We start from the raw sequence: 27,121 nt of genomic DNA, 5'->3' as shown, positions 1-27,121 counted from the left end.
CTTTATAAGTTAACCCGGCCGTATTGGCATGTGTTGAAATGTTAAGATTTCATCATTGATATATAAACTATCAGACTGCGTGGTCGGTAGTAGTGGCTTTCAGTAGGCCTTTAATGTTGCTACTGCTTGGTTAATATCCAGGTTATGGAACCTAATTAAAGTATTGTTGGCAGTTTTTAGATGCATTTTCAAAGTGATTTAGAGGCTGAATGCATTGCTGCCATTAGCTGCATTGCTAGCCACTTTTAGAGCTGATTATTACAAGTTACAATGCAAAAAAACAAATACTTTTGTCTTCTTGTCTTTAATAAGGATTGTGAACGATAGACAAAATTCCCCCAAAAAGTGCAGTTTCCTTTTAAGGACTGTGTTAGTTAAAAGTCAAGTACAAAGCTGCTGTATGATTCCCACTTTATGACATTGAAATCATGATCTATAAAGAGGCATTTTGCTTTAAAGAGCTCTTGTTTGCATTTGCAGTCATGTCTCAGGCAGAGTGACTAGCATGACCCTGACGCTGACCCTGACCTACCTGTGTTAAGACTGCCTTGCCCGCAAATGTTTATAAAGGGAAAACAGACATGGTGGACTGGGCTGGACTGGTTTGAGGTTGTTAACCTTGGATAATGCTGAGGTTAGTTCCCGTAAAATCAGTATAATCAGCTCGGTCTCGTAGTGTTTGTGTCAACTGTAAGGGAGTGGCTGTGGCAACTATACAACACAATCAATGACTTCATATCTGAACAGTTTTATTGCAAATGCTGGAGATTCCAAGCTTGTAAATTTAAAACCTCTTCTACCCAAAGTACACCTTAGGGCTGCACTATTTTGGCCCAAAATTAAATCCTGATTTTTCTCTCGGAAAACTCGATTTTCAATGTATTAATGTTTTTATTTTAAAAACTACAAAAAACATACAGTATTTGTATTGTTGTATTTGATTGGCTTATAAACGGACGACGCAAGACTAACTCTTCTCTTTCACCTTTAATACATACGTCTACTCGCTAAATGTAGTGACAAATGGTCAACACAGATCCCTTCTGTTACATCATAGTCTCTGGCAATGAGGGATGTTCCGATCAGGGATTTAAAGGCCTACTGAAATGACATTTTTTTATTTAAACGGGGATAGCAGATCCATTCTATGTGTCATACTTGATCATTCCACGATATTGCCATATTTTTGCTGAAAGGATTTAGTAGAGAACATCGACGATAAAGTTTGCAACTTTTGGTCTCTGATTAAAAAAGCCTTGCCTGTACCGGAAGTAGCGTGACGTCGCAGGTTGAAGGGCTCCTCACATTTCCCCATTGTTTACACCAGCAGCGAGAGCGGTTCGGACCGAGAAAGCGACGATTACCCCATTAATTTGAGCGAGGATGAAAGATTCGTGGATGAGGAACGTGAGAGTGAAGGACTAGAGTGCAGTGCAGGACGTATCTTTTTTCGCTCTGACTGTAACTTAGGTACAAGCTGGCTCATTGGATTCCACACTTTCTCCTTTTTCTATTGTGGATCACGGATTTGTATTTTAAACCACCTCGGATACTATGTCCTCTTGAAAATGAGAGTCGAGAACGCGAAATGGACATTCACAGTGACTTTTATCTCCACGACAATACATCGGCGAAGCTCTTTAGCTACGGAGCTAACGAGATAGCATCAGGCTTAACTGCAGATAGAAACAAAAGAAATAAACCCCTGACTGGAAGGATAGACAGAAGATCAACAATACTATTAAACCATGGACCTGTAACTACACGGTTAATGCTTTCCAGCTTGGCGAAGCTTAACAATGCTGTTGCTAACGACGCCATTGAAGCTAACTTAGCTACGGGACCTCACAGAGCTATGCTAAAAACATTAGCTATCCACCTATGCCAGCCAGCCCTCATCTGCTCATCAACACCCGTGCTCACCTGCGTTCCAGCGATCGACGGAGCGACGAAGGACTTCACCCGATCATCAATGCGGTCGGCGGCTAGCGTCGGATAGCGCGTCTGCTATCCAACTCAAAGTCCTCCTGGTTGTGTTGCTGCAGCCAGCCGCTAATACACCGATCCCACCTACAGCTTTTTTCTTTGCAGTCTCCATTGTTCATTAAACAAATTGCAAAAGATTCACCAACACAGATGTCCAGAATACTGTGGAATTTTGCGATCAAAACAGAGCTTTTTGTATTGGATACAATGGTGTCCGAATACTTCCGTTTCAACCATTGACGTCACGCGCATACGTCATCATACATAGACGTTTTCAACCGGAAGTGTGGCGGGAAATTTAAAATTGCACTTTATAAGTTAACCCGGCCGTATTGGCATGTGTTGCAATGTTAAGATTTCATCATTGATATATAAACTATCAGACTGCGTGGTCGGTAGTAGTGGCTTTCAGTAGGCCTTTAAGCTGCCGGTTCCGATACTGATCACCCAAGATCAGGTGATACTGATTACATGTTTAACTGTAAATTGTTATGTATTTATGGTGAGTGCTATTGACAGTTTAAATGGGAACTGCACTTTTTTTGGAATTGTGCCTATCGTTCACAATCATCATGAGAGACATGAGGGTGGGTAGTTGGCGGTGAGGGGACAAAACTCTTTTCATGTCGGTCTTGCCCGTTGCAAGTCCTAAATGGCTGTCAAAGTGTCCCAATTTGTCGGATTATATCCTCAGCCATCTACTTTCCAGGTGAGATGCATGATTTATGATCTAGAATCATTTTACAGGGAACAAAGAAGCGAGGAAGCCAGGACCAGTCGATAATGTAAACATCGGCACACAGGGTAGTGATTAGGGATGATACTCGAAACCGATTTTCCCGGTTGTTTGATAAGAAAAGAACCGAGTCCTCGGACTCGAATTCCTTTTTGAGAACCGGTACCTGTTATCGAGACCACTATAATAAAGAAAAAGAGTTGGTTCTTTATTAGAATCCCTCAGAACGAATCCCGTCCCACAAGAAATGCTCCGTGGGACATCACAAGAAATTACGTCATGTAGCTCAGTCATTAGGCGCAGATAGCGAAAGCAGGAAAAACAATGGACCGGAAAAAGCGCTCCATGGTGTAATAAAGTTCAAAACAAAAGCAAAAGCAAAACAAATCCAATGAATAACTTTACTGAGAGATTTGAGCAGGGTACAAACACATGACCAACACTTTTACAACCAACCGGAAACATAGCAACCAGGCGAGCAACGCACCTCCTTTACGGCAGCTGTCGCAACGTTCTTAAAGCAACCGCAGCACATACATATATATACAACACATCTCCCTTTTTTAACTTTTCTTTTTCTTTCCTTATAAACAAAACAAAATCACACTGTATATGTGTTGTCTGTCTAATTATAAATAATGCAGACGAGGCATGTTGGCTGAGTTCTTGACGTTTACTCTCACAGCGTGCTCATAACCTCATTCTTAGCTGCCGGGTGGCGACATGCAACAACACTTTTCGGGGCTACCGCGCATGCTCGTCACTCCCGTTGCATGCTGGGTAGTGTAGTTGTTGTATTCCCTAGCTCATAACATCACATCTTTCCCCCTATAAAGAAATAATGTTAACTCAATAAAGTGTATTTCTCTTTTTAGCTTTAACTTTTCATTTTTTTAGCATTGTAACCACATTTGCAAACAACTTTTCTCTTCATAGAATTTTCTTTCAATAAAGAAATAAAGTGCAAAAATGTCAAAGCATCATAACAAACCGTTATGTCAAATAGCAGCAGAAGTGCACTTTTTGGAGAGCTGTATTATTTTCAGTTTTGTGCCCAAGGGACTGATTTTATTTAAAACTATATTATTATTTATACACCTATAGTGATCACAGAGACAGATTGTTTTTGTGTTACTGTATATATTTGTTTTTCTGAAAAATCCCACTTAATATACTTTGGGTAACAACAGTCAATGTTTATTTTTTTTATTTTTTTTTTAGGGGGGTAACAGTCAATATTTATTTATTTATTAGATTTTATTTTTTTGTTATATAATAAAAGTGAGCTTTTGTTAAACCAAATATTGTGTGTTTTTTTCCATATACAACAACCTATCTGGACTCGATAAGAGAATCGATAAGGAATCGGTTCGATAACAGGATTCGATAATAGGCTCGACCTCGATAATTTCTTATCAAACATCATCCCTAGTAGTGATTACGTCACCACTATAAATAGTTTGTCTTTGTTAGTGCTTATAATAACAATATCACTAATATTCAAGTCACGAAATGTAAATGGAGTATTGTTGGCGCTTTTTGAATGGTTATTTATCAGATTTTATGGGCGGAATAGAGGACCTCCCATTGGCTCTGCTGTAGGCAAACTTTTATTTATGTTTATTTAATAATTACAATGCATTTTTTTAAAAATCCATTCGTCATCATGTTTGTTTCCCACACATTCATTTATTTGTGGCGGCCCGCCACGAAAGAATTACGTCCACCACAAATATATATATATATTTTTTTTTTGTCCTGTCCAGCTTCTCAGGCAAATCATATAGTTGATGTAGATGCCCATATAGGCTGTTCAGATTTACTTTACAAAAGAGAAGTGTAGGATACTTCTCTTGTTGCCTTATTTGTTTTTGACCACTACTGTTTTCTGTTTATTTGTTACTGACTGTGGCAGGACACCTCTGCCTCTGTTTCACTTTATGTTGCTGGCAAATAATATGGTTGTAGTAGTAGGCTAAAGTTAATTTATTTAGTATGCACTAATTAAAGGGGCAGAGCTTTAAGAGACATTTTAGCTTTTATATTTTATAAGATATTTTTTTTGTAAGAACCACAATTAATAAATATATTTCAGTGAATAACTTATTGTTCAAATCTGTATATAAATATGTACATAAAGTGTTGTAATTATATTGTAAAATGGATGGATGGATGGACGTTTAAAACAAAACTATTATTAATTAGTAAGTATACATTTTTTGAGCCTTTTTAGAGAAAATCATATCATTGTAATACATTATGCAAATTACTCGATGATGTCATGCTGACCACGCCCATAGCCACGCCCCTACCGCCACAGGTATCTTGGCAGTTTATGGGAAACACTGTTATGATTGTGAACGATAGGCAAAATTCCAAAAAAGGTGCACTTCCCCTTCAACAATATCAACACAATATTTAAACTACTCAATTATTTGTTTCTATTACATATAATTGGTTGAGCAAAACAAAGTAAATACAGTATAACTAAACTAAATGAAAAACTACCATCTATTACTGTTACGATGTGGGCGCAATGTTGCGACTGTCATGTCTACACGGATGCAAGGGACAGCAGGAAGGAACTTGCAGGTGAGGATGATGTTTTAATTCCAATGACGAAGGCACAAATCCAAAAGATACCGTGCCGCTAGGAAGGAGCACATGAAACTTGAGGTTTACTTAGCGTAGCAGATAGCGATGACACAAACCAAAAGAAATCTGTCTTTGCGTGGCTTGACATTAACGCACCTGTCACGTGTAGCCAATATTGGAACCGCAACCATAGGTCGGGTTACACGGTATATAAAGGGAAATGATCATTGGATACAGCCGGTGGGGACATAAAACTGAATCTGGTGTGGAGTGCTCAGTCATTTTACCAACAGGAAACTTAAAGAAGGGAGGCTTAGAGGCCTACTGAAAGCCACTACTACCGACCACGCAGTCTGATAGTTTATATATCAATGATGAAATCTTAACATCGCAACACATGCCAATACGGCCGGGTTAACTTATAAAGTGCAATTTTAAATTTCCCGCTAAACTTCCGTTTGAAAACGTCTATGTATGATGACGTATGCGCGTGACGTCAATCGTTGAAACGGAAGTATTGGGACACATTGTATCACAATACAAACAGCTCTGTTTTCATCGCAAAATTCCACAGTATTCTGGACATCTGTGTTGGTGAATCTTTTGCAATTTGTTTAATGAACAATGGAGACTGCAAAGAAAAAAGCTGTAGGTGGGATCGGTGTATTAGCGGCTGGCTGCAGCAACACAACCAGGAGGACTTTGAGGATAGCAGACGTGCTAGCCGCCGCTAGCCACCGACCGCATCGATGACCGGGTGAAGTCCTTCGTCGCTCCGTCGATCGCTGGAACGCAGGTGAGCACGGGTGTTGATGAGCAGATGAGGGCTGGCGTAGGTGGAGAGATAATGTTTTTATCATAGCTCTGACGAGGTCCCGTAGCTAAGTTAGCTTCAATGGCGTCGTTAGCAACAGCATTGCTAGGCTTCGACAGGCGGCACTGCATTAACCGTGTAGTTACAGGTCCAGAGTTTGGTTCGGTGTCTCCTGATAGTAGTATTGTTGATCTTCTGTCTATCCTTCCAGTCAGGGGCTTACTTCTTTTGTTTCTATCTGCATTTAAGCCCGATGCTATCACGTTAGCTCCGTAGCTAAAGTGCTTCGCCCATGTATTGTCGTGGAGATAAAACTCACTGTGAATGTCCATTTCGCGTTCTCGACTCTCATTTTCAAGAGGATATAGTATCCGAGGTGGTTTAAAATACAAATCCGTGATCCACAATAGAAAAAGGAGAAAGTGTGGAATCCAATGAGCCCTTGTACCTAAGTTACGGTCAGAGCGAAAAAAGATACGTCCTGCACTGCACTCTAGTCCTTCACTCTCACGTTCCTCATCCACGAATCTTTCATCCTGGCTCAAATTAATGGGGTAATCGTCGCTTTCTCGGTCCGAATCGCTCTCGCTGCTGGTGTAAACAATGGGGAAATGTGAGGAGCCTTTCAACCTGTGACGTCACGCTACTTCCGGTACAAGCAAGGCTTTTTTATCAACGACCAAAAGTTGCGAACTTTATCGTCAATGTTCTCTACTAAATCCTTTCAGCAAAAATATGGCAATATCGCGACATGATCAAGTATGACACATAGAATGGACCTGCTATCCCCGTTTAAATAAGAACATTTAATTTCAGTAGGCCTTTAATTGCTAGCTATTAGCTATTGCTAGCAGATGAGACAGCAGATAATTCAGAGCGATCTTACAAGTTTCACTGCAGACATTCTCTATGCCAACTAGTGGTAAGGACACTCATAAGCCATGTTTTTGCTCACTAGCTATAGCATAACAATTACCTGAGAGACGGCTCGTCTCCCAAAAACTATTGTTTATACAAAAAAAAATGTTTTACATTTGACTGAATTGTGAAGATCTTCTGTTCAGACACATTTGTAAATGTTGTCTACCACTGTAATGTACACTTCATGACTGCATGGCTGTGGAAATCACTGTGCGTTGTAGACTGGGATTGAGTTTCCATCTCTGAATGTTCACAGCTGGTCTCATTTCTTGACTTTCATTGACAAATGTATTCCTGGGCTCCTCCCATCTAACCTTAGAACATACTGTACATGCATACATACCACAGTATGCAATACGGTAGGCTGTGTTCTCAGAAAAACAGACTGATGGTGGTTCCTGGAGTCAAAACAGAGTTAAGCCAGACAGCATTCCAGTGTACTGCACCTTAGGCATGGAATGACCCGGAAAATGTCTTAAACCCATCTGAACGTATTACTTTCAGAAAAAATATATATATTCCAAAGAATTGTGGTATAAATGATATTGGCCAATGTACCGTATTTTTCGGACTATAAGTCGCAGTTTTTGTCATAGTTTGGCCGGGGGTGCGACTTATACTCAGGAGCGACTAATGTGTGAAATGATTACCACATTAGCGTAAAATATCAAATAATATTATTTACCTCATTCACGTAAGAGACTAGACGTATAATATTTCATGGGATTTAGCGATTAGGAGTGACAGATTGTTTGGTAAACGTATAGCATGTTCTATATGTTATAGTTATTTGAATGACTCTTACCATAATATGTTACGTTAACATACCAGGCACCTTCTCAGTTGGTTATTTATGCCTCATATAACGTACACTTATTCAGCCTGTTGTTCACTATTCTTTATTCTTTACCTACTCAGTGGCCTAATGGTTAGAGTGTCCGCCCTGAGATCGGTAGGTTGTGAGTTCAAACCCCGGCCGAGTCATACCAAAGACTATAAAAAAAATGGGACCCGTTACCTCCCTGCTTGGCACTCAGCATCAAGGGTTGGAATTGGGGGTTAAATCACCAAAATGATTCCCGGGCGCGGCACCGCTGCTGCCCACTGCTCCCCTCACCTCCCAGGGGCTGAACAAGGGGATGGGTCAAATGCAGAGGACAAATTTCACCACACCTAGTGTGTGTGACAATCATTGGTACTTTAACTTTATTTATTTTAAATTGCCTTTCAAATGTCTATTCTTGGTGTTGGCTTTTATCAAATACATTTCCCCAAAAAATGCGACTTATACTCCAGTGCGACTTATATATGTTTTTTTCCTTCTTTATTATGCATTTTCGGCCGGGGCGATTTATACTCCTGAGCGACTTATACTCCGAAAAATCGGATAGCAACAGCATTGCTAGGCTTCGCCAGGCGGTACACCATTAACCGTGTAGTTACAGGTCAAGAGTTTGGTAGTATTGTTGATCTTCTGTCTATCCTTCCAGTCAGGGGCTTAATTCGTCTGTTTCTATATGTTTTCTATATGCATATATCACGTTAGCTCCTTAGCTAAAGTGCTTCGCCGATGTATTGTCGTGGAGATAAAAGTCACTGTGAATGTCCATTTCGCGTTCTCGACTCTCATTTTCAAGAGGATATAGTATCAGAGGTGGTTTAAAATACAAATCCGTGATCCACAATAGAAAAAGGAGAAAGTATGGAATCCAATGAGCCAGTTTGTACCTAAGTTACAGTCAGAGCGAAAAAAAGATACGTCCTGCACTGCACTCAATCCTTCACTCTCACGTTCCTCATCCACGAATCTTTCATCCTCGCTCAAATTAATGGGGTAATCGTCGCTTTCTCGGTCCGAATCGCTCTCGCTGCTGGTGTAAACAATGGGGAAATGTGAGGAGCCTTTTAACCTGTGACGTCACGCTACTTCCGGTACAGGCAAGGCTTAGTTTATCAGCGACCAAAAGTTGCGAACTTTATTGTTGATGTTCTCTACTAAATCCTTTCAGCAAAAATATGGCAATATCACAAAATGATCAAGTATGACACATAGAATGGATCTGCTATCCCCGTTTAAATTTAAAAAAATCATTTCAGTAGGCCTTTAAACCTTTTCTAACATTCCAAACTACAAAATATGTACGATTGGTGCGGATATTGGATTCATATCGGTTTCGGCGCATACTCAAGGCTCCAATCTGGGTATCAAATCAAAGGTGAAATAGTTGTATTGGGACACCCTTATTAAGCGGTATAACAAATGAATGGATAATCTGTTTTGTACTCTTACTTTTTCAGCCTTGGCAGCAGAGAAGGACGGTACACCAGTGTTCAAGTTCCCTCGATGGCGAGTCAAAGGGAAACCTATCCCAGAGGTAGTGGAGGCCTACGAAGCGGTGGATGCTGAGCTCAATGTCATGCCCTTTTGCTCGCAGTTCATCCCTATGAACATTATTGATAACCCCAAGCATGGCTCCATCATTTACCACCCCTCAATCCTCCCGCTGCACAGAGGAGCCTCTGCCATCAACTGGTGAGGAATAGTTAGAATATGTTTGGGGTCAGGGTCGATGTATCACGGTCAGCAAGTATCAGAATGCAAAATATTGACCAAGATCAGAGGTTACTTGTTGTTTTTGTGTGCGTGCAAGCGCTGCCTGCATGCACGTGTGGCGACTGGCCAGTCAGTGCTGAGCGACAGCATGAACGCAAGGCAAATTCCTCGGACCGACGAGCAATTTTTATTTATTTTAGTAGTAATTATTAAATAAATGTGTTCTGTTAAACCACTAATGGGAACACAGTGTTTCCCATAAACTGCCAAGATACCTGTGGCGGTGGGGGCGTGGCTATGGGCGTGGTCACCATGACATCATCGAGTAATTTGCATAATTTACTACAATGATATGATTTTCTCTAAAAAGGCTAAAAAATGTATACTTACTAATTAATAATAACAGTTTTGTTTTAAACGTCCATCCATCCATCCATCCATTTTACAATATAATTACAACACTTTATGTACATATTTATATACAGATTTGAACAATAAGTTATTCACTGAAATATATTTATTAATTGTGGTTCTTACAAAAAATATATCTTATAAAAATATAAAAGCTAAAAAGTCTCTTAAAGCTCTGCCCCTTTAATTAGTGCATACTAAATAATTTAACTTTAGCCTACTACTACAACCATATTATTTACCAGCAACATAAAGTGAAACAGAGGCAGAGGTGTCCTGCCACAGTCAGTAACAAATAAACAGAAAACAGTAGTGGTGGTAGATAAACACAAAGCTTCATCAAACATCTGATCCACTGAACAAAGATCTCCAAAAATCTTGATCCTACACTTCTCTTTTGTAAAGTAAATCTGAACAGCCGATATGGGCATCTACATCAACTATATGATTTGCCTGAGAAGCTGGATAGAACAAAAACAAAAACAAAAAAACAAAAAAAACAAAAAAATCTATTTGTGGCGGCCTTAATTCTTTCGTGGCGGGCCGCCACAAATAAATGAATGTGTGGGAAACACTGAGAACTTCACCCGATCATCGATGCGGTCGGCGGCTAGCGTCGGATAGCGCGTCTGCTATCCAACTCAAAGTCCTCCTGGTTGTGTTGCTGCAACCAGCCGCTAATACACCGATCCCACCTACAGCTTTCTTCTTTGCAGTCTCCATTGTTCATTTTTTATTTTGGGTGGGTTTCTCTGTGTGTAACCAGGACCCTGATTGATGGTGATAAGAAGGCTGGCTTCACGGTGTTCTGGGCTGATGACGGCTTGGATACTGGACCAATCCTGTTGCAAAGGGAATGTGCAGTTGAACCCAATGACACTGTGGACACACTCTACAACCGCTTCTTGTTCCCAGAGGGCATAAAGGCAATGGTAAACTGGGACTGAAGTGTCACACAAAATGTTTCTGTTGGATTTACTTGAAAATGTTATCTCAAGTTGTTCTGTTTATTTGGCGTTACGAAAACAATAGCATCAACTCAATACGTTAAAATCTCCTTTTAGAAAAGTGACAAATTGTGATAAATCGAATCTACATTCAAAACACTTCCTTGTGGTTTAGTAAATATGTATTGGATAGAATGTGGAGTAATTTTGCATAAATTCTTCTCCACAGTGGCTTTTATAACCCATTTTTGGAGTCTGTCATCAAGATTGTGGAGGCGTTCTCAGATTGTAAAAGAAACCACGTCCCACCTTCTCCAAAAGTACCAGTATCATAATTTATCCTTTGAAAATGTACACTGCTTAAAACTATACATCTTAAAGTCCATCCATCCATTTTTTACCGCTTGTCCCTTTCCTTTCGGGGGGGGGGGTCTGGAGGGCTTTAGCCTACCCCAGACCGACAGACAACATTCACACAGTAGAACCAATTTAGTGTGTTTGACGCTTTGGTATTGTTCCTAACAAGATTTATAAGTCAGAAAAGACTGAATTGCTAGTATGTACGTCATAATCATTATACTAATAGTAGGGGTGTAACGGTACGTGTATTTGTATTGAACCGTTTCGGTACGGGGGTTTCGGTTCGGTGCGGAGGTGTACCGAACGAGTTTCTACACGGACATACACTACCGTTCAAAAGTTTGGGGTCACATTGAAATGTCCTTATTTTTGAAGGAAAAGCACTGTACTTTTCAATGAAGATAACTTTAAACTAGTCTTAACTTTAAAGAAATACACTCTATACATTGCTAATGTGGTAAATGACTATTCTAGCTGCAAATGTCTGGTTTTTGGTGCAATATCTACATAGGTGTATAGAGGCCCATTTCCAGCAACTATCACTCCAGTGTTCTAATGGTACAATGTGTTTGCTCATTGGCTCAGAAGGCTAATTGATGATTAGAAAACCCTTGTGCAATCATGTTCACACATCTGAAAACAGTTTAGCTCGTTACAGAAGCTACAAAACTGACCTTCCTTTGAGCAGATTGAGTTTCTGGAGCATCACATTTGTGGGGTCAATTAAATGCTCAAAATGGCCAGAAAAAGAGAACTTTCATCTGAAACTCGACAGTCTATTTTTGTTCTTAGAAATGAAGGCTATTCCACAAAATTGTTTGGGTGACCCCAAACTTTTGAACGGTAGTGTATTAAGCAGCGTACTGCACGCTGTGTAAACAATACTCAAAATGCCGGACATTTGAGGCATTTAAGAAACTCCGCCATGACAGCTCCGCAAAAGAGGACATGTCCGGGGAAAAGAGGACGTATGGTCAGTCTATCGTAGCCCGTTAGCTGCTAGCATGCTAGCAAAAGAGGACATGTCCAGTGAAACCGATCACGTTCGGTTTCATGCTAGCAGCGACCGAGCTAGGATAGACTGACCATACGTCCTCTTTTCACCGGACATGTCCTCTTTTGCGGAGCTGTCAGGACGGAGTTTCTTAAATGCCTCGAATGTCCGGCATTTTGAGTTAGGGTTGCGTGTATTTTCAATGTACGTTCAGGGTTAAGAAGGGGTTAAAAACAAAACTAATTGTGCGTGCAGCAGCATTGGTGAGGGAGGGGCAGAGACAGAGAGAGAGTGAGAGAGTTATGATAAACGCGCATGTGTCGCCAGGCTCTGCTTTTTATCCATAGATTTATCACATTTAATTTTTTATTATCTATAGCAGGGGGGTCAAAAGTGTGCCCTGGAGGCCATTTGCGGCCCACAGCTAATGTTTTAAAGGCCCACTGAAATGAATTTTTTTAATTTAAACTGGGATAGCAGATCCATTCTATGTGTCATACTTGATCATTTCGCGATATTGCCATATTTTTGCTGAAAGGATTTAGTAGAGAACATCGACGATAAAGTTCGCAACTTTTGGTCGCTGATAAAAAAAGCCTTGCCTGTACCGGAAGTAGCGTGACGTCGCAGGTTGAAAGGCTCCTCACATTTGCACATTGTTTACACCAGCAGCGAGAGCGATTCGGACCGAGAAAGCGACGATTACCCCATTAATTTGAGCCAGGATGAAAAATTTGTGGATGAGGAATGTGAGAGTGACGGACTAGAGTGCAGTGCAGGACGCATCTTTTTTCGCTCTGACCGTAACTTAGGTACAAGCTGGCTCATTGGATTCCACACTCTCTCCTTTTTCTATTCTGGATCACGGATTTGTATTTTAAACCACCTCGGATACTATATCCTCTTGAAAATGAGAGTCGAGAACGCAAAATGGACATTCACAGTGACTTTTATCTCCACGACAATACATCGGCGAAACACTTTAGCTACGGAGCTAACGTGATAGCATCGGGCTTTCACTCCTAACTAATAGTCAATGCTTCATGGTGCCTCTGCAAAAACGTTTTAGGTGAAGGCTGAGGTTTGTTTCATTGGTGGGCGCCTTCCCAGTCCTTGGCGATGTAAAACTCAGGTGTTCCTTTCTTCCTTTCCAATGGAGGTGGAGTCGGTGCAGCTCATTGCTGATGGAAAAGCACCGAGAATCCCCCAGTCAGAGAAAGGTGCAAGCTATGAAGGAATTCAGAAGAAATCCAATGCCAAGGTGAGATTTTTTTAATAGCAGCAGTCAAAAAAAAAGTATGGTTTGGACGGTGTGACATGGTAGAGTAGATAGATGTCTTCCAACATGAAGGGTATTGCATCATCTGTGACCAGGTTGAATATCCTTCAGCAAAATGATATAGAAAATGTCAATCTTCTTATTCCTTTACGGACATGTTGTTGAATTTGTAAAAAATAGACTTTCTTGAAAAGGCACATTGCCGATTAATGCCGATCACAAAGGGCGATCCCCTGTGGTTGATACTGTATTTATTTGTAATTCCCCAGTTGACAAATGGCTAGCAGTTAATTACATGTCTCCATACACAGTGTGGAGCCGCTCCCCTAGGCTAATAATGTTCACCTCCATGACGTCAAATAAACTGCACTTTTTAGTAGTCTAAGTATTTTATCACCACTCAATGCTAAACATGTTCAACTCTACACCAGGGGTGGGCAATTAATTTTTACCGGGGGCCGCATGAGCAACCTGAGCACTGCTGGAGGGCCACACCGACAATATTTCAATTAAATTTTGCTCAAATTATTTTTGATATACCGTAAGATAAATAATAATAATAATTTAATTTAACCTAACTTAACTTTATACAAAAGCAGATTGCTTTTGATGGTTTTATTTTTAACACTGTCTTACACAACACTTCCTGATGTATAATACAATGCAAAAATGTCAATTTATGTCACTTTATCCTGCGTCCAACATTTTTCCCAGTCAGATTTGGACAACCATCTGTTGTCACACCTGCCAGCTTGTCCCATTTCAGTCCTAACATGTCCAAACACGCATTTACCTATGTGAACAAGTCATTACCTGTGGTTGTCTCTTTAATTGACTGCATGGCTGCCAGCTCCTCCGTGATTTGAAAGTCTGCAGTTATCCCACGTAAGAAGATGAGCAGCTGGGCGGTGTCACGTACATCGCAGCTCTCATCCAAAGTCAGCGAAATACAGTCAAAGTCGGCCGTTCTGTTCTTCAGCTGAAGCTCCAAGTTTCCAGTGATGGTCTCAACCCGCCTCGTTACAGTGCGTCGGGAGAGTGACACGTTCTCAAATGCGCTCCTCTTCTCCGGGGCATATCAGCGCAACTGAGTCCAATAAGCACCCCTTAATAAACTCTCCGTCAGAAAACGCCTTATTTTTTCTGGCGATTTTGTGAGAAATGACGAAACTTGTCCAGACGGCTGCATCTCTGGGGGGGGGGGGTGAAATTTGGCAAAAAGTCCATGTTGGGTTTGCAGTTTTACCATCAACGCATCAGCCTCCCTTGCGCGCACTTCATCAGACAGATTCCGGTATTTTTCCTCATGCTTCGTCGTGTAGTGGCGATTCAAATGATATTCTTTAAACGCAGCAACCTGTGTACCACAAATGAAGCACACGGCTTTACCTTTAATTTATGTAAAGAAATACTTGGCAGTCCATGTCTTGTTGGAAACACGCCATTCCTCATCAACTTTTCTCTTTTTAGCATCTCATCACTTGTCGCTGTGCACCTTCACTCACAGGTTACACACGGACATACGCCCATGAATAACACTTTTCAAAATAAAAGCAGCACAGTTGTATTGCACGCACGACATACACAACACTTCCTGATGTATAATACAATGCAAAAATGTCAATTTCTGTCACTTTATCCTGCATCCTCTTTAAAAGTCCAACATTTTTCCCCGTCAGATTTGGACAACCATCTGTTGTCACACCTGCCAGCTTGTCCCATTTCAGTCCTAACATGTCCAAACACGCATTTACCTATGTGAACAAGTCATTACCTGTGGTTGTCTCTTTAATTGACAGTGATTGCCGCTGTTCACATTCACTCACAATCACACACGCGCATACGTCCACACGGAAGTAATACAAATAACGCTTTTCAAAATAAAAGCAGCACCGTTGTATTGCACACTCGACGTAGATACTTTTTAAAAATGTATTTTGTAATTTATGATTGGCTTTACGCGGGCCGGACAGGGACGCACAAAGTAGTATTAGTTGGCAGATCGGATCATACATTGGTGGTGTCGACACTAAGGGTAATATCAGCATGGGGCGGTATAGCTCGATCCCGCTTCCGCCATCCTAATCACTGCCGTTGTGTCCTTGGGCAAGACACTTTACCCACTTGCTCCCAGTGCCACCCACACTGTTTTAAATGTAACTTAGATATTGGCTTTCACTATGTAAAGCGCTTTGAGTCACTAGAGAAAAAGCGCTATATAAATATAATTCCCTTCACTTCACTTCACCATAAATACAGTTAATACATGAGCTCGGTATTGGTATTTGTATCGGCTGATCTCACTCATAAATGATTGGTATCGGAATCGGCAAAATAAAACCCTGATCGGAACATGCCTAGTATTATTATTATTATTATTATTATTATAACTACTATTATATTATTATCATTATTAATATTATTATATTGCAGGAATTGATTTGAATTGAAAATGGACTCTGAATAAAATCGTCACCCCAAGAATTAAAATGGAATTGAATCATGAGTTGTTGAAAGATTCACATCCCTAAAATATAAACAGTTTAAAGTGAAGTGTCAAGGTAAAAACTAGAGTAAAAAAAAACAACCCACTACTCTTTTTTTTTTTTTTTTTTTGTCCTGCCCAGCTTCTCAGGCAAATCATATAGCAGATGTAGATGCCCATATCGGCTGTTCAGATTTACTTTACAAAAGAGAAGTGTAGGATACTTCTCTTGTTGCCTTATTTGTATTTTGACTTTATTAAATGTATTTATATTATCATTTGGTGCAGCCGGGCCGGAGCAGGAGGGGATAGAAAGAGAGAAAAAGGAAGACAGATGGGGGAATTGACAACCCACTACTCTTGTTGACCAAAGCGTGCAAATAACAATAAATGTGTTCTTACTACAAGCAGTGGACTCTTGTAGAGTCTGAACGCCACCCATTGTGTGGTATTGCACTGCGAGTCTCAGAACATGAAGAGAAATACTCGTACAAACTAGGGTTGTACCGGCACTAATATAGTACCACGATACTAATGAGTCATATTCCGTACTATACCACCTCTAAAAAGTACCGGTCCCGCCCCCCCTTTTTTTTAACGGGCATGACGGCGCGTCGTCACGGTGTGACGTTGCTGGTTTTACAAGCAGAGGAGCATGTTCGGCAGTGCACAATCACGGACTACTTAAAAGCAGACAAGGTGTGTAGACAGAAAAAGGGAGAATGGACACATTTTGGCTTAAAAACTAACCATAAAGGTGAAGTTATAACACTGAAACACCCTCAGGAAGAGGTGCTTTATTTAACACATGGCTAGCTAGCTAGCGGCTAACGTCCATCCGCGTCCAGTCTGCAGTGTTTTAGCTACTTCTAAATCACTAATCCTCGCCTCCATGGCGACAAATAAAGTAAGTTTCTTACAAGTATCATCCCTTCAGGACACCGTAGATCACCCCCGTCACAATGTAAACAAACGCCACGGGTGGATCTACACCTGACATCCACTGTAATGATACTAAGTACAGGAGCGTATCTAGTCGATACTACTATGATTACATCGATATTTTTTAGCATCACAAAATATTTGTTCCTTTTTTTGCAATTTATATTATGTTTATAAAGTCAGTAAATACGTCCCTGGACACATGAGGACTTTGAATATGACCAATGTATGATCCTGTAACTACTTGGTATCGGATTGATACCCAAATTTGTGGTATCATCCAAAACTAATGTAAAGTATCAAAGAAGAGAAGAATAAGTGATTATTACATTTTAACAGAAGTGTAGATAAAACATGTTAAAACAGAAAATAAGCAGATATTAACAGTAAATGAACAAGTCGATTAATAATTCATTTTCTACCGCTTGTCCTTAATAATGTTGACAAAATATTAGAATGGAAAATGACACAATATGTTACTGCATATGTCAGGAGACTAATTTAGGAGCCTTTGTTTGTTTACTTATACTACTAAAAGACAAGTTGTCTAGTATGTTCACTATTTTATTTAAGGACTAAATTGCAAATTGGCTTTATGTTGTTAAAATAAAGCCAGTAATAACATTTTTTGTGGTCCCCTTTATTTAGAAAATTATCGAAAAGTATCAAAATACATTTTGGTACCAAAATATTGGTATCGGGACAGCCCTAAACAGGGTGAAAATGATTCCTCTCAACTTGCGTTGGTTTCCACAAAAGTGGTCAACTCCTGATGATCCATTATCAGTTTATGAGTCAACCATTAACTTCCCATTCCTGAATCATTGTGTGAGTGTAGGAATGAAGCAACATTGTAAATGTCATTTTGAATTTCTTGAAGGTAGAAAAGCTGCTGCACTTTTTCTCTCCATCAGGTGGATCTGGCTCAGCCAGCTGAGGCCATCCACAACTGGATCCGGGGCCATGACAAAATCCCTGGGGCCTGGACGGTCATTGATGGCAAGGTGTGTTTCTGGGAACACATTTCACACAGCTGGGGACGCAACCTTATGAACATTTCCTATCACCATTATGGCCGCAACGATTAATCGATTACATTTCCTAATTCCAATAGAAAAAAGCTTCAATTTATATTCTGTTGCTTCGATTAACCGTTTGAGTGTAACCAATAAGAATTTATAAAATCCAGACCACATGAAAGAAGGTAAAACAAGTTCAATAGAACCAGAATCAGCTTTATTGGCCAAGTATGTCTAACACAAAAATAATTTGACTTAGTTGACTATGTTCTTTTTGTTTACAATATGGCAAATTGAAGGCAAAAGAAGGTAAACGGAATTACCCCTCGGGGATTAATAAAATATTTCTGATTCTGATTCTAATAATCCAAGGTAAAAGATGGTAAAAGAAGGTACAAAAGGTAAATCAAAGGTAAAATAAGGTAAATAAAAGCAAAAATTATGTAAATAGAAGGTAAGTAAAAGGTATAATAAAATAAATAAAAGGGTAAAACAAGGTAAAAAAATAAATAATCCTTAACTCTAACAACCATATATCTCCAAAAAAGTACAAGTAAAATCCAGTTACATTGACATCGGCCAAAAAGGACTTGAGAAGAAAGGAGCAGACAGAGGTAGAGAAGGATGGGTTTAGAGGGAGAGAAGGATGGGTTTAGAGGGAAAGAAGGATGGGTTTAGAGGGAGAGAAGGATGGAGTTTAGAGGGAGAGAAGGACGGGTTTAGAGGGAGAGAAGGATGGGTTTAGAGGGAGAGAAGGATGGCTTTAGAGGGAGAGAAGGATGGGTTTAGAGGGAGAGAAGGATGGGTTTAGAGGGAGAGAAGGATGGGTTTAGAGGGAGAGAAGGATGGGGTTTAGAGGGAGAGAAGGATGGGTTTAGAGGGAGAGAAGGATGGGTTTAGAGGGAGAGAAGGATGGGGTTTAGAGGGAGAGAAGGATGGGTTTAGAGGGAGAGAAGGATGGCTTTAGAGGGAGAGAAGGATGGGGTTTAGAGGGAGAGAAGGATGGGTTTAGAGGGAGAGAAGGATGGTGTTTAGAGGGAGAGAAGGATGGCTTTAGAGGGAGAGAAGGATGGGTTTAGAGGGAGAGAAGGATGGCTTTAGAGGGAGAGAAGGATGGGTTTAGAGGGAGAGAAGGATGGGTTTAGAGGGAGAGAAGGATGGCTTTAGAGGGAGAGAAGGATGGCTTTAGAGGGAGAGAAGGATGGCTTTAGAGGGAGAGAAGGATGGCTTTAGAGGGAGAGAAAGATGGCTTTAGAGGGAGAGAAGGATGGCTTTAGAGGGAGAGAAGGATGAGGTTTAGAGGGAGAGAAGGATGGGTTTAGAGGGAGAGAAGGATGGGTTTAGAGGGAGAGAAGGATGGGTTTAGAGGGAGAGAAGGATGGGGTTTAGAGGGAGAGAAGGATGGGTTTAGAGGGAGAGAAGGATGGGTTTAGAGGGAGAGAAGGATGACTTTAGAGGGAGAGAAGGATGGAGTTTAGAGGGAGAGAAGGATGGGTTTAGAGGGAGAGAAGGATGGGTTTAGAGGGAGAGAAGGATGGGGTTTAGAGGGAGAGAAGGATGGGTTTAGAGGTAGAGAAGGATGGGTTTAGAGGGAGAGAAGGATGGGTTTAGAGGGAGAGAAGGATGGGTTTAGAGGGAGAGAAGGATGGGTTTAGAGGGTGAGAAGGATGGGTTTAGAGGGAGAGAAGGATGGCTTTAGAGGGAGAGAAGGATGGCTTTAGAGGGAGAGAAAGATGGGTTTAGAGGGAGAGAAGGATGGCTTTAGAGGGAGAGAAGGATGAGGTTTAGAGGGAGAGAAGGATGGGTTTAGAGGGAGAGAAGGATGGGGTTTAGAGGGAGAGAAGGATGGTTTAGAGGGAGAGAAGGATGGGTTTAGAGGGAGAGAAGGATGACTTTAGAGGGAGAGAAGGATGGAGTTTAGAGGGAGAGAAGGATGGGTTTAGAGGGAGAGAAGGGTGGGTTTAGAGGGAGAGAAGGGTGGGTTTAGAGGGAGAGAAGGATGGGGTTTAGAGGGAGAGAAGGATGGGTTTAGAGGGAGAGAAGGATGGGTTTAGAGGGAGAGAAGGATGGAGTTTAGAGGGAGAGAAGGATGGGTTTAGAGGGAGAGAAGGATGGGTTTGGAGGGAGAGAAGGATGGGTTTAGAGGGAGAGAAGGATAGGTTTAGAGGGACAGAAGGATGGGATTAGAGGGACAGAAGGATGGGATTAGAGGGACAGAAGGATGGGATTAGAGGGACAGAAGGATGTGGTTTGAGTGTGAGTGGCTGCAAGGCGCCCACTAGTGGTGAGTATAGGAAAGGCAAGGGGGGTTACAAACAGACAACTCTTTTTACACCTTCAAATGGCTGTACATACAGACAAGTGGTACACTACTGTAGTGTCAATATTTACTGTACATACAGACAAGTGGTACACTACAGTAGTGCCAAAAGAGGGTTCCTGCTTCTTTTATATGATATGTCATGTAAAAGGTTTGTTCTCTGCACATAAAGGTCATACGTAAACATTATTTCTAGCTGAGTGTAAATGTAATGAATAGAAACACAGTAATGGATGGTCTTTACAAGATGATGACATAACTGCTCTGCACACATTGTTGACTTGTTTAATGTAATGAATAGAAAGTCTTTACAAGATGATGACATAACTGCTCTGCACACATTGTTGACTTGTTTAATGTAATGAATAGAAAGTCTTTACAAGATGATGACATAACTGCTGTGCACACATAGTTGACTTGTTTAAGACCTAAAAAGCAGGTGTAGATTAAAGACTTCCCTGCTGTGATATGTTACATGATGGGGGTCTTGTGCTGATAAGTTGGTTGGGGGCGCAAAATAAATGAAAATAACATAACATAAAATTGGTCATATACACAGTACAGGCCAAAAGTTTGGACACACCTTCTCATTTCAATTTCTTTATTTTCAAGACTATTTACATTGTAGATTGTCACTGAAGGCATCAAAACTATGACACCTGTGAAGTGAAAACCATTTCAGGTGACTACCTTTTGAAGCTCATCGAGAGAATGCCAAGAGTGTGCAAAGCAGTAATCAGAGCAAAGGTGGCTATTTTAAAGAAACTAGAATATAAAACGTGTTTTCCGTTATTTCACCTTTTTTTAAGTACATAACTCCACATGTGTTCATTCATAGTTTTGATGTGACAATCTACAATGTAAATAGTCATGAAAATAAAGAAAATGCATTCAATGAGAAGGTGTGTCCAAACTTTTGGCCTGTACTTTATATATTTTTTTACATCTTTATTGACACCAATTACATATGATACCGATACGAGTACCGATGAATACTGGTATCAATGAGGAATATTGATATTGGTATAGATAAAATCTGAAAAATATACAATTCAGATGAAACTCAAAAGATTTGAATGTCAAGCAAAAGTTAGTTTATTGCAGCAATTAGATTTACAAAGTGAAACTAATATGTGACATAGGCTCATAACATGCAACTAAAGATATTTCAAGCCTTATTTTTATATCATTTTGATCATTATGGCTTACAGTTTAAAAAACCTCACATTGAAAATCTCAGAAAATGTTAGGTTTTCAAAAACTGCAAGCCATGATTATCAAAATGATCAAATCTAAAGGCTTGACATATCTCGCTTTGTATGTAATGAGTTTGTATTACGGTACATATTAGTTTCACAATTTAGGTTGATTAAACGAGCGGTAGAAAATGGATGGATGGATGGATGCTGACAATGGACTTTTGTACTGTATTCAGATTTTTGGAGTTTCACCTGTACATCCCTAACTATGACTGCAGTAGACTGTTGACTTGTAACATTTCTCTATCTGCACCCAGTCAGTGACCCTATATGGGTCATCAATGTTGCAAGGATCAATCCCACCGGGTCAGCCGCTGGACATGGAGGGAGCGTCAAAGCCAAGCTTAGTGGCAAAGAATGGGCTTGTTCTACATGGAAGTGATGGAAAAGCAGTGAGTAGTATGTACTGTATTGGACAGAATAGTCCCATGCTGTTATTAATGCATGATTCTGGGTTCTTTTCCAGGTCCTGGTGAAGAATTTGCAGTTTGAAGATGGAAAAATGATCGCCGCGTCAAATTACTTTTCTACCGGTGAAACTCAGCGTGTGGAATTAACAGACAGCGAACAAACCATCGTGGAGGAGATTAAGGCAAGTTATTTATTTATTGCAAACAAGGCACTTTTTTTCCATCAATACACCTTCTTTTTGTCGCCACACCTCAGCATTATTGGTGCTTCTTTTTCATCACAGAACATCTGGAAGGGCATCCTCAGCAACGTTCCAGTCATCGAGGACAACACTGACTTTTTCAAGTCTGGAGCTGCTTCTATGGATGTGGTCAGGTCAGTTCTAAGCACACACCAACGGTGAAGGCACATTCTCTCCAAGGGCTTTTTGTGATTGAACAGATTTGTGCATAGGGATGATGCAGTGTTTCCCACACATTCATTTATTTGTGGCGGCCCGCCACGAAAGAATTACGTCCACCACAAATAGATTTTTTTGTTTTGTTTATTTAAAAAAATTTTTTTTTTTGTCCTGTCCAGCTTTTCAGGCAAATCATATAGTTGATGTAGATGCCCATATAGGCTGTTCAGATGTACTTTACAAAAGAGAAATGTAGGATACTTCTCTTGTTGCCTTATTTGTATTTGACCACTACTGTTTTCTGTTTATTTGTTACTGACTGTGGCAGGACACCTCTGCCTCTGTTTCACTTTATGTTGCTGGTAAATAATATGGTTGTAGTAGGCTAAAGTTAAATTATTTAGTATGCACTAATTAAAGGGGCAGAGCTTTAAGAGACATTTTAGCTTTTATATTTTATAAGATATATTTTTTGTAAGAACCACAATTGATAAATATATTTCGGTGAATAACTTATTGTTCAAATCTGTATATACTGTAAATATATACATAAAGTGTTGTAATTATATTGTAAAATGGATGGATGGATGGATGGACGTTTAAAACAAAACTGTTATTATTAATTAGTAAGTATACATTTTTTTAGCCTTTTTAGAGAAAATCATATCATTGTAGTAAATTATGCAAATTACTGGATGGTGACCACGCCCATAGCCACGCCCCCACCGCCACAGGTATCTGGGCAGTTTATGGGAAACACTGTGATGTATTCGAAGAATATTTCATCTGACAATATGGTACAGCGGAACCTGCCTATTAGGGGTACCCTGATCCGATATTGGTATCAGTTTGATATTACCAATAAAACAAGTACATCGAATGATACCGGCTTATATCTCAAATCTGTGATATCATTTCCGAAACAAGCAGTCCTGTGTTGACTTGTGCAAAGCTGGACAGCAAGTTAACATCTGAATATCTTTCAGTAAGCACCGAATGTTGGTCTTTTCTTGTATTTAAGTCAAGTCATTTACAAAAGGTAAACCTTGTATTCTATACTGTAAGCTGTAGGAGCTAGCAGCTACACAACAGCTAAGCACACAAGCGAGAACGACTGTACATAGTAAGTGACCTTAATTGAACAAAATTGCACTCTCAAAACAAATACAAACCCCGTTTCCATATGAGTTGGGAAATTGTGTTAGATGTAAATATAAACGGAATACAATGATTTGCAAATCCTTTTCAACCCATATTCAGTTGAATGCACTACAAAGACAACATATTTGATGTTCAAACTCATAAACTTTTTTTTTTTTTTGCAAATAATAATAAACTTAGAATTTCATGGCTGCAACACGTGCCAAAGTAGTTGGGAAAGGGCATGTTCACCACTGTGTTACATGGCCTTTCCTTTTAACAACACTCAGTAAACGTTTGGGAACTGAGGAGACACATTTTTGAAGCTTCTCAGGTGGAATTCTTTCCCATTCTTGCTTGATGTACAGCTTAAGTTGTTCAACAGTCCGGGGGTCTCCCTTGTGCTATTTTAGGCTTCATAATGCGCCACACATTTTCAATGGGAGACAGGTCTGGACTGCAGGCAGGCCAGTCTAGTACCCGCACTCTTTTACTATGAAGCCACGTTGATGTAACACGTGGCTTGGCATTGTCTTGCTGAAATAAGCAGGGGCGTCCATGGTAACGTTGCTTGGATGGCAACATATGTTGCTCCAAAACCTGTATGTACCTTTCAGCATAAATGGTGCCTTGTGTAAGTTACCCATGTCTTGGGCACTAATACACCCCCATACCATCTCACATGCTGGCTTTTACACTTTGCGCCTATAACAATCCGGATGGTTCTTTTCCTCTTTGGTCCGGAGGACACGACGTCCACAGTTTCCAAAAACAATTTGAAATGTGGACTCGTCAAACCACAGAACACTTTTCCACTTTGTATCAGTCCATTTTAGATGAGCTCAGGCCCAGCGAAGCCGACGGCGTTTCTGGGTGTTGTTGATAAACGGTTTTCGCCTTACATAGGAGAGTTTTAACTTGCACTTACAGATGTAGCGACCAACTGTAGTTACTTACAGTGGGTTTCTGAAGTGTTCCTGAGCCCATGTGGTGATATCCTTTACACACTGATGTCGCTTGTTGATGCAGTACAGCCTGAGGGATCGAAGGTCATGGGCTTAGCTGCTTACGTGCAGTGATTTCTCCAGATTCTCTGAACCCTTTGATGATATTACGGAGCGTAGATGGTGAAATCCCCAAATACCTTGCAATAGCTGGTTGAGAAAGGTTTTTCTTAAACTGTTCAAGAATTTGCTCACGCATTTGTTGACAAAGTGGTGACCCTCGCCCCATCCTTGTTTGTGAATGACTGAGCATTTCATGGAATCTACTTTTATACCCAATCATGGCACCCACCTGTTCCCAATTTGCCTGTTCACCTGTGGGATGTTCCAAATAAGTGTTTGATGAGCATTCCTCAACTTTATCAGTATTTATTGCCACCTTTCCCAACTTCTTTGTCACGTGTTGCTGGCGTCAAATTCTAAAGTTAATGATTATTTGCAACAAAAAAAATGTTTATCAGTTTGAACATCAAATATGCTGTCTTTGTAGCATATTTAATTGAATATGGGTTGAAAAGGATTTGCAAATCATTGTATTCCGTTTATATTTACATCCAACACAATTTCCCAACTCATATGGAAACGGGGTTTGTAATTATAGTTGCATATTACAATATTTACACATACAAAGCAGGGTTGGATGGGCAAACTACGGCCTGGGGGCCACATCTGGCCTGTTGCTCTTTTTATTCCAAATATTAGAACAAAATTAGGCAAAGGTCTGTTTTGAGAATTGCCACAACAAAACTGATCCTAGCTGAATCCGTGTTGTGTCCTTCACTTCACCCTTGCTCCTGATGGGTCGTCGTTAGCGTCCGCCCTCAGTGTCTGAATGTGTGTGTGAATGTGATGTGTAATGTGAAGCGCTTTGGGAATCCATCCATCCATCCATCCATCTTCTTCCGCTTATCCGAGGTCGGGTCGTGGGGGCAGCAGCTTAAGCAGGGAAGCCAAGACTTCCCTATCCCCAGCCACTTCGTCCAGCTCCTCCCGGGGGATCCCGAGGCGTTCCCAGGCCAGCTGGGAGACATAGTCTTCCCAAGGTGTCCTGGGTCTTCCCCGTGGCCTCCTACCGGTCGGACGTGCCCTAAACACCTCCCTAGGGAGGCGTTCGGGTGGCATCCTGACCAGATGCCCGAACCACCTCATCTGGCTCCTCTCGATGTGGAGGAACAGCGGCTTTACTTTGAGTTCCCCCCGGATGGCAGAGCTTCTCACCCTATCTCTAAGGGAGAGCCCCGCCACCCGGCGGAGGAAACTCATTTCGGCCGCTTGTACCCGTGATCTTGTCCTTTCGGTCATAACCCAAAGCTCATGACCATAGGTGAGGATGGGAACGTAGATCGACCGGTAAATTGAGAGCTTTGCCTTCCGGCTCAGGTCCTTCTTCACCACAACGGATCGATACAGCGTCCGCATTACTGAAGACGCCGCACCGATCCGCCTGTCGATTTCACGATCCACTCTTCCCTCACTCGTGAACAAGACTCCAAGGTACTTGAACTCCTACACTTGGGGCAGGGTCTCCTCCGCAACCCGGAGATGGCACTCCACCCTTTTCCGGGCGAGAACCATGCACTCGGACTTGGAGGTGCTGATTCTCATCCCAGTCGCTTCACACTCAGCTGCGAACCGATCCAGCGAGAGCTGAAGATCCTGGCCAGATAAAGCCATCAGGACCACATCATCTGCAAAAAGCAGAGACCTAATCCTGCAGCCACCAAACCAGACCCCCTCAACGCCTTGACTGCGCCTAGAAATTCTGTCCATAAAAGTTATGAACAGAATCGGTGACAAAGGGCAGCCTTGGCGGAGTCCAACTCTCACTGGAAACGTGTCCGACTTATTGCCGGCAATGCGGACCAAACTCTGGCACTGATCATACAGGGAGCGGACCGCCACAATCAGACAGTCCGATACCCCATACTCTCTGAGCACTCCCCACAGGACTTCCCGAGGGACACGGTCGAATGCCTTCTCCAAGTCCATGCACCCTTAAGGACCCTGCCGAGAGTATAGAGCTGGTCCACAGTTCCACGACCAGGACGAAAACCACACTGTTCCTCCTGAATCCGAGGTTCGACTATCCGGCGTAGCCTCCTCTCCAGCACACCTGAATAGACCTTACCGGGAAGGCTGAGGAGTGTGATCTCACGATAGTTAGAACACACCCTCCGGTTCCCCTTCTTAAAGAGAGGAACCACCACCCCGGTCTGCCAATCCAGAGGTACCGCCCCCGATGTCCACGCGATGCTGCAGAGTCTTGTCAACCAAGACATCCCCACAGCATCCAGAGCCTTAAGGAACTCCGGGCGGATCACATCCACCCCCGGGGCCTTGCCACCGAGGAGCTTTTTAACTACCTCAGCAACCTCAGCCCCAGAAATAGGAGAGCCCACCACAGATTCCCCAGGCACTGCTTCCTCATAGGAAGACGTGTTGGTGGGATTGAGGAGGTCTTCGAAGTATTCCCTCCACCGATCCACAACATCCGCAGTCAAAGTCAGCAGAACACCATCCTCACCATACACGGTGTTGATAGTG

At 41.3% G+C, this 27,121-nt stretch overlaps 1 protein-coding gene across 1 annotated transcript in view; it reads left to right on the top strand.

The window, feature by feature from the left end:
- The window catches only part of LOC133658770 (mitochondrial 10-formyltetrahydrofolate dehydrogenase-like), a 73,590-nt gene that overhangs the window by 13,449 nt on the left and 33,020 nt on the right, over window positions 1-27,121 (top strand). The window contains exons 3-9 of the mRNA XM_062061149.1: window positions 9,351-9,585; window positions 10,784-10,949; window positions 13,478-13,579; window positions 17,939-18,028; window positions 21,880-22,014; window positions 22,089-22,214; window positions 22,317-22,408. Coding sequence (XP_061917133.1) covers window positions 9,351-9,585; window positions 10,784-10,949; window positions 13,478-13,579; window positions 17,939-18,028; window positions 21,880-22,014; window positions 22,089-22,214; window positions 22,317-22,408 — 946 coding nt within the window. The remainder of the gene's footprint in view (window positions 1-9,350; window positions 9,586-10,783; window positions 10,950-13,477; window positions 13,580-17,938; window positions 18,029-21,879; window positions 22,015-22,088; window positions 22,215-22,316; window positions 22,409-27,121) is intronic.

The sequence above is a fragment of the Entelurus aequoreus genome, linkage group LG10, assembly GCF_033978785.1.
Source record: "Entelurus aequoreus isolate RoL-2023_Sb linkage group LG10, RoL_Eaeq_v1.1, whole genome shotgun sequence".
Taxonomy (NCBI): Eukaryota; Metazoa; Chordata; class Actinopteri; order Syngnathiformes; family Syngnathidae; genus Entelurus; species Entelurus aequoreus.
The sequence above is the reverse complement of the archived record's forward strand: the minus strand, read 5'-3'. Positions and strand labels throughout refer to the sequence as shown.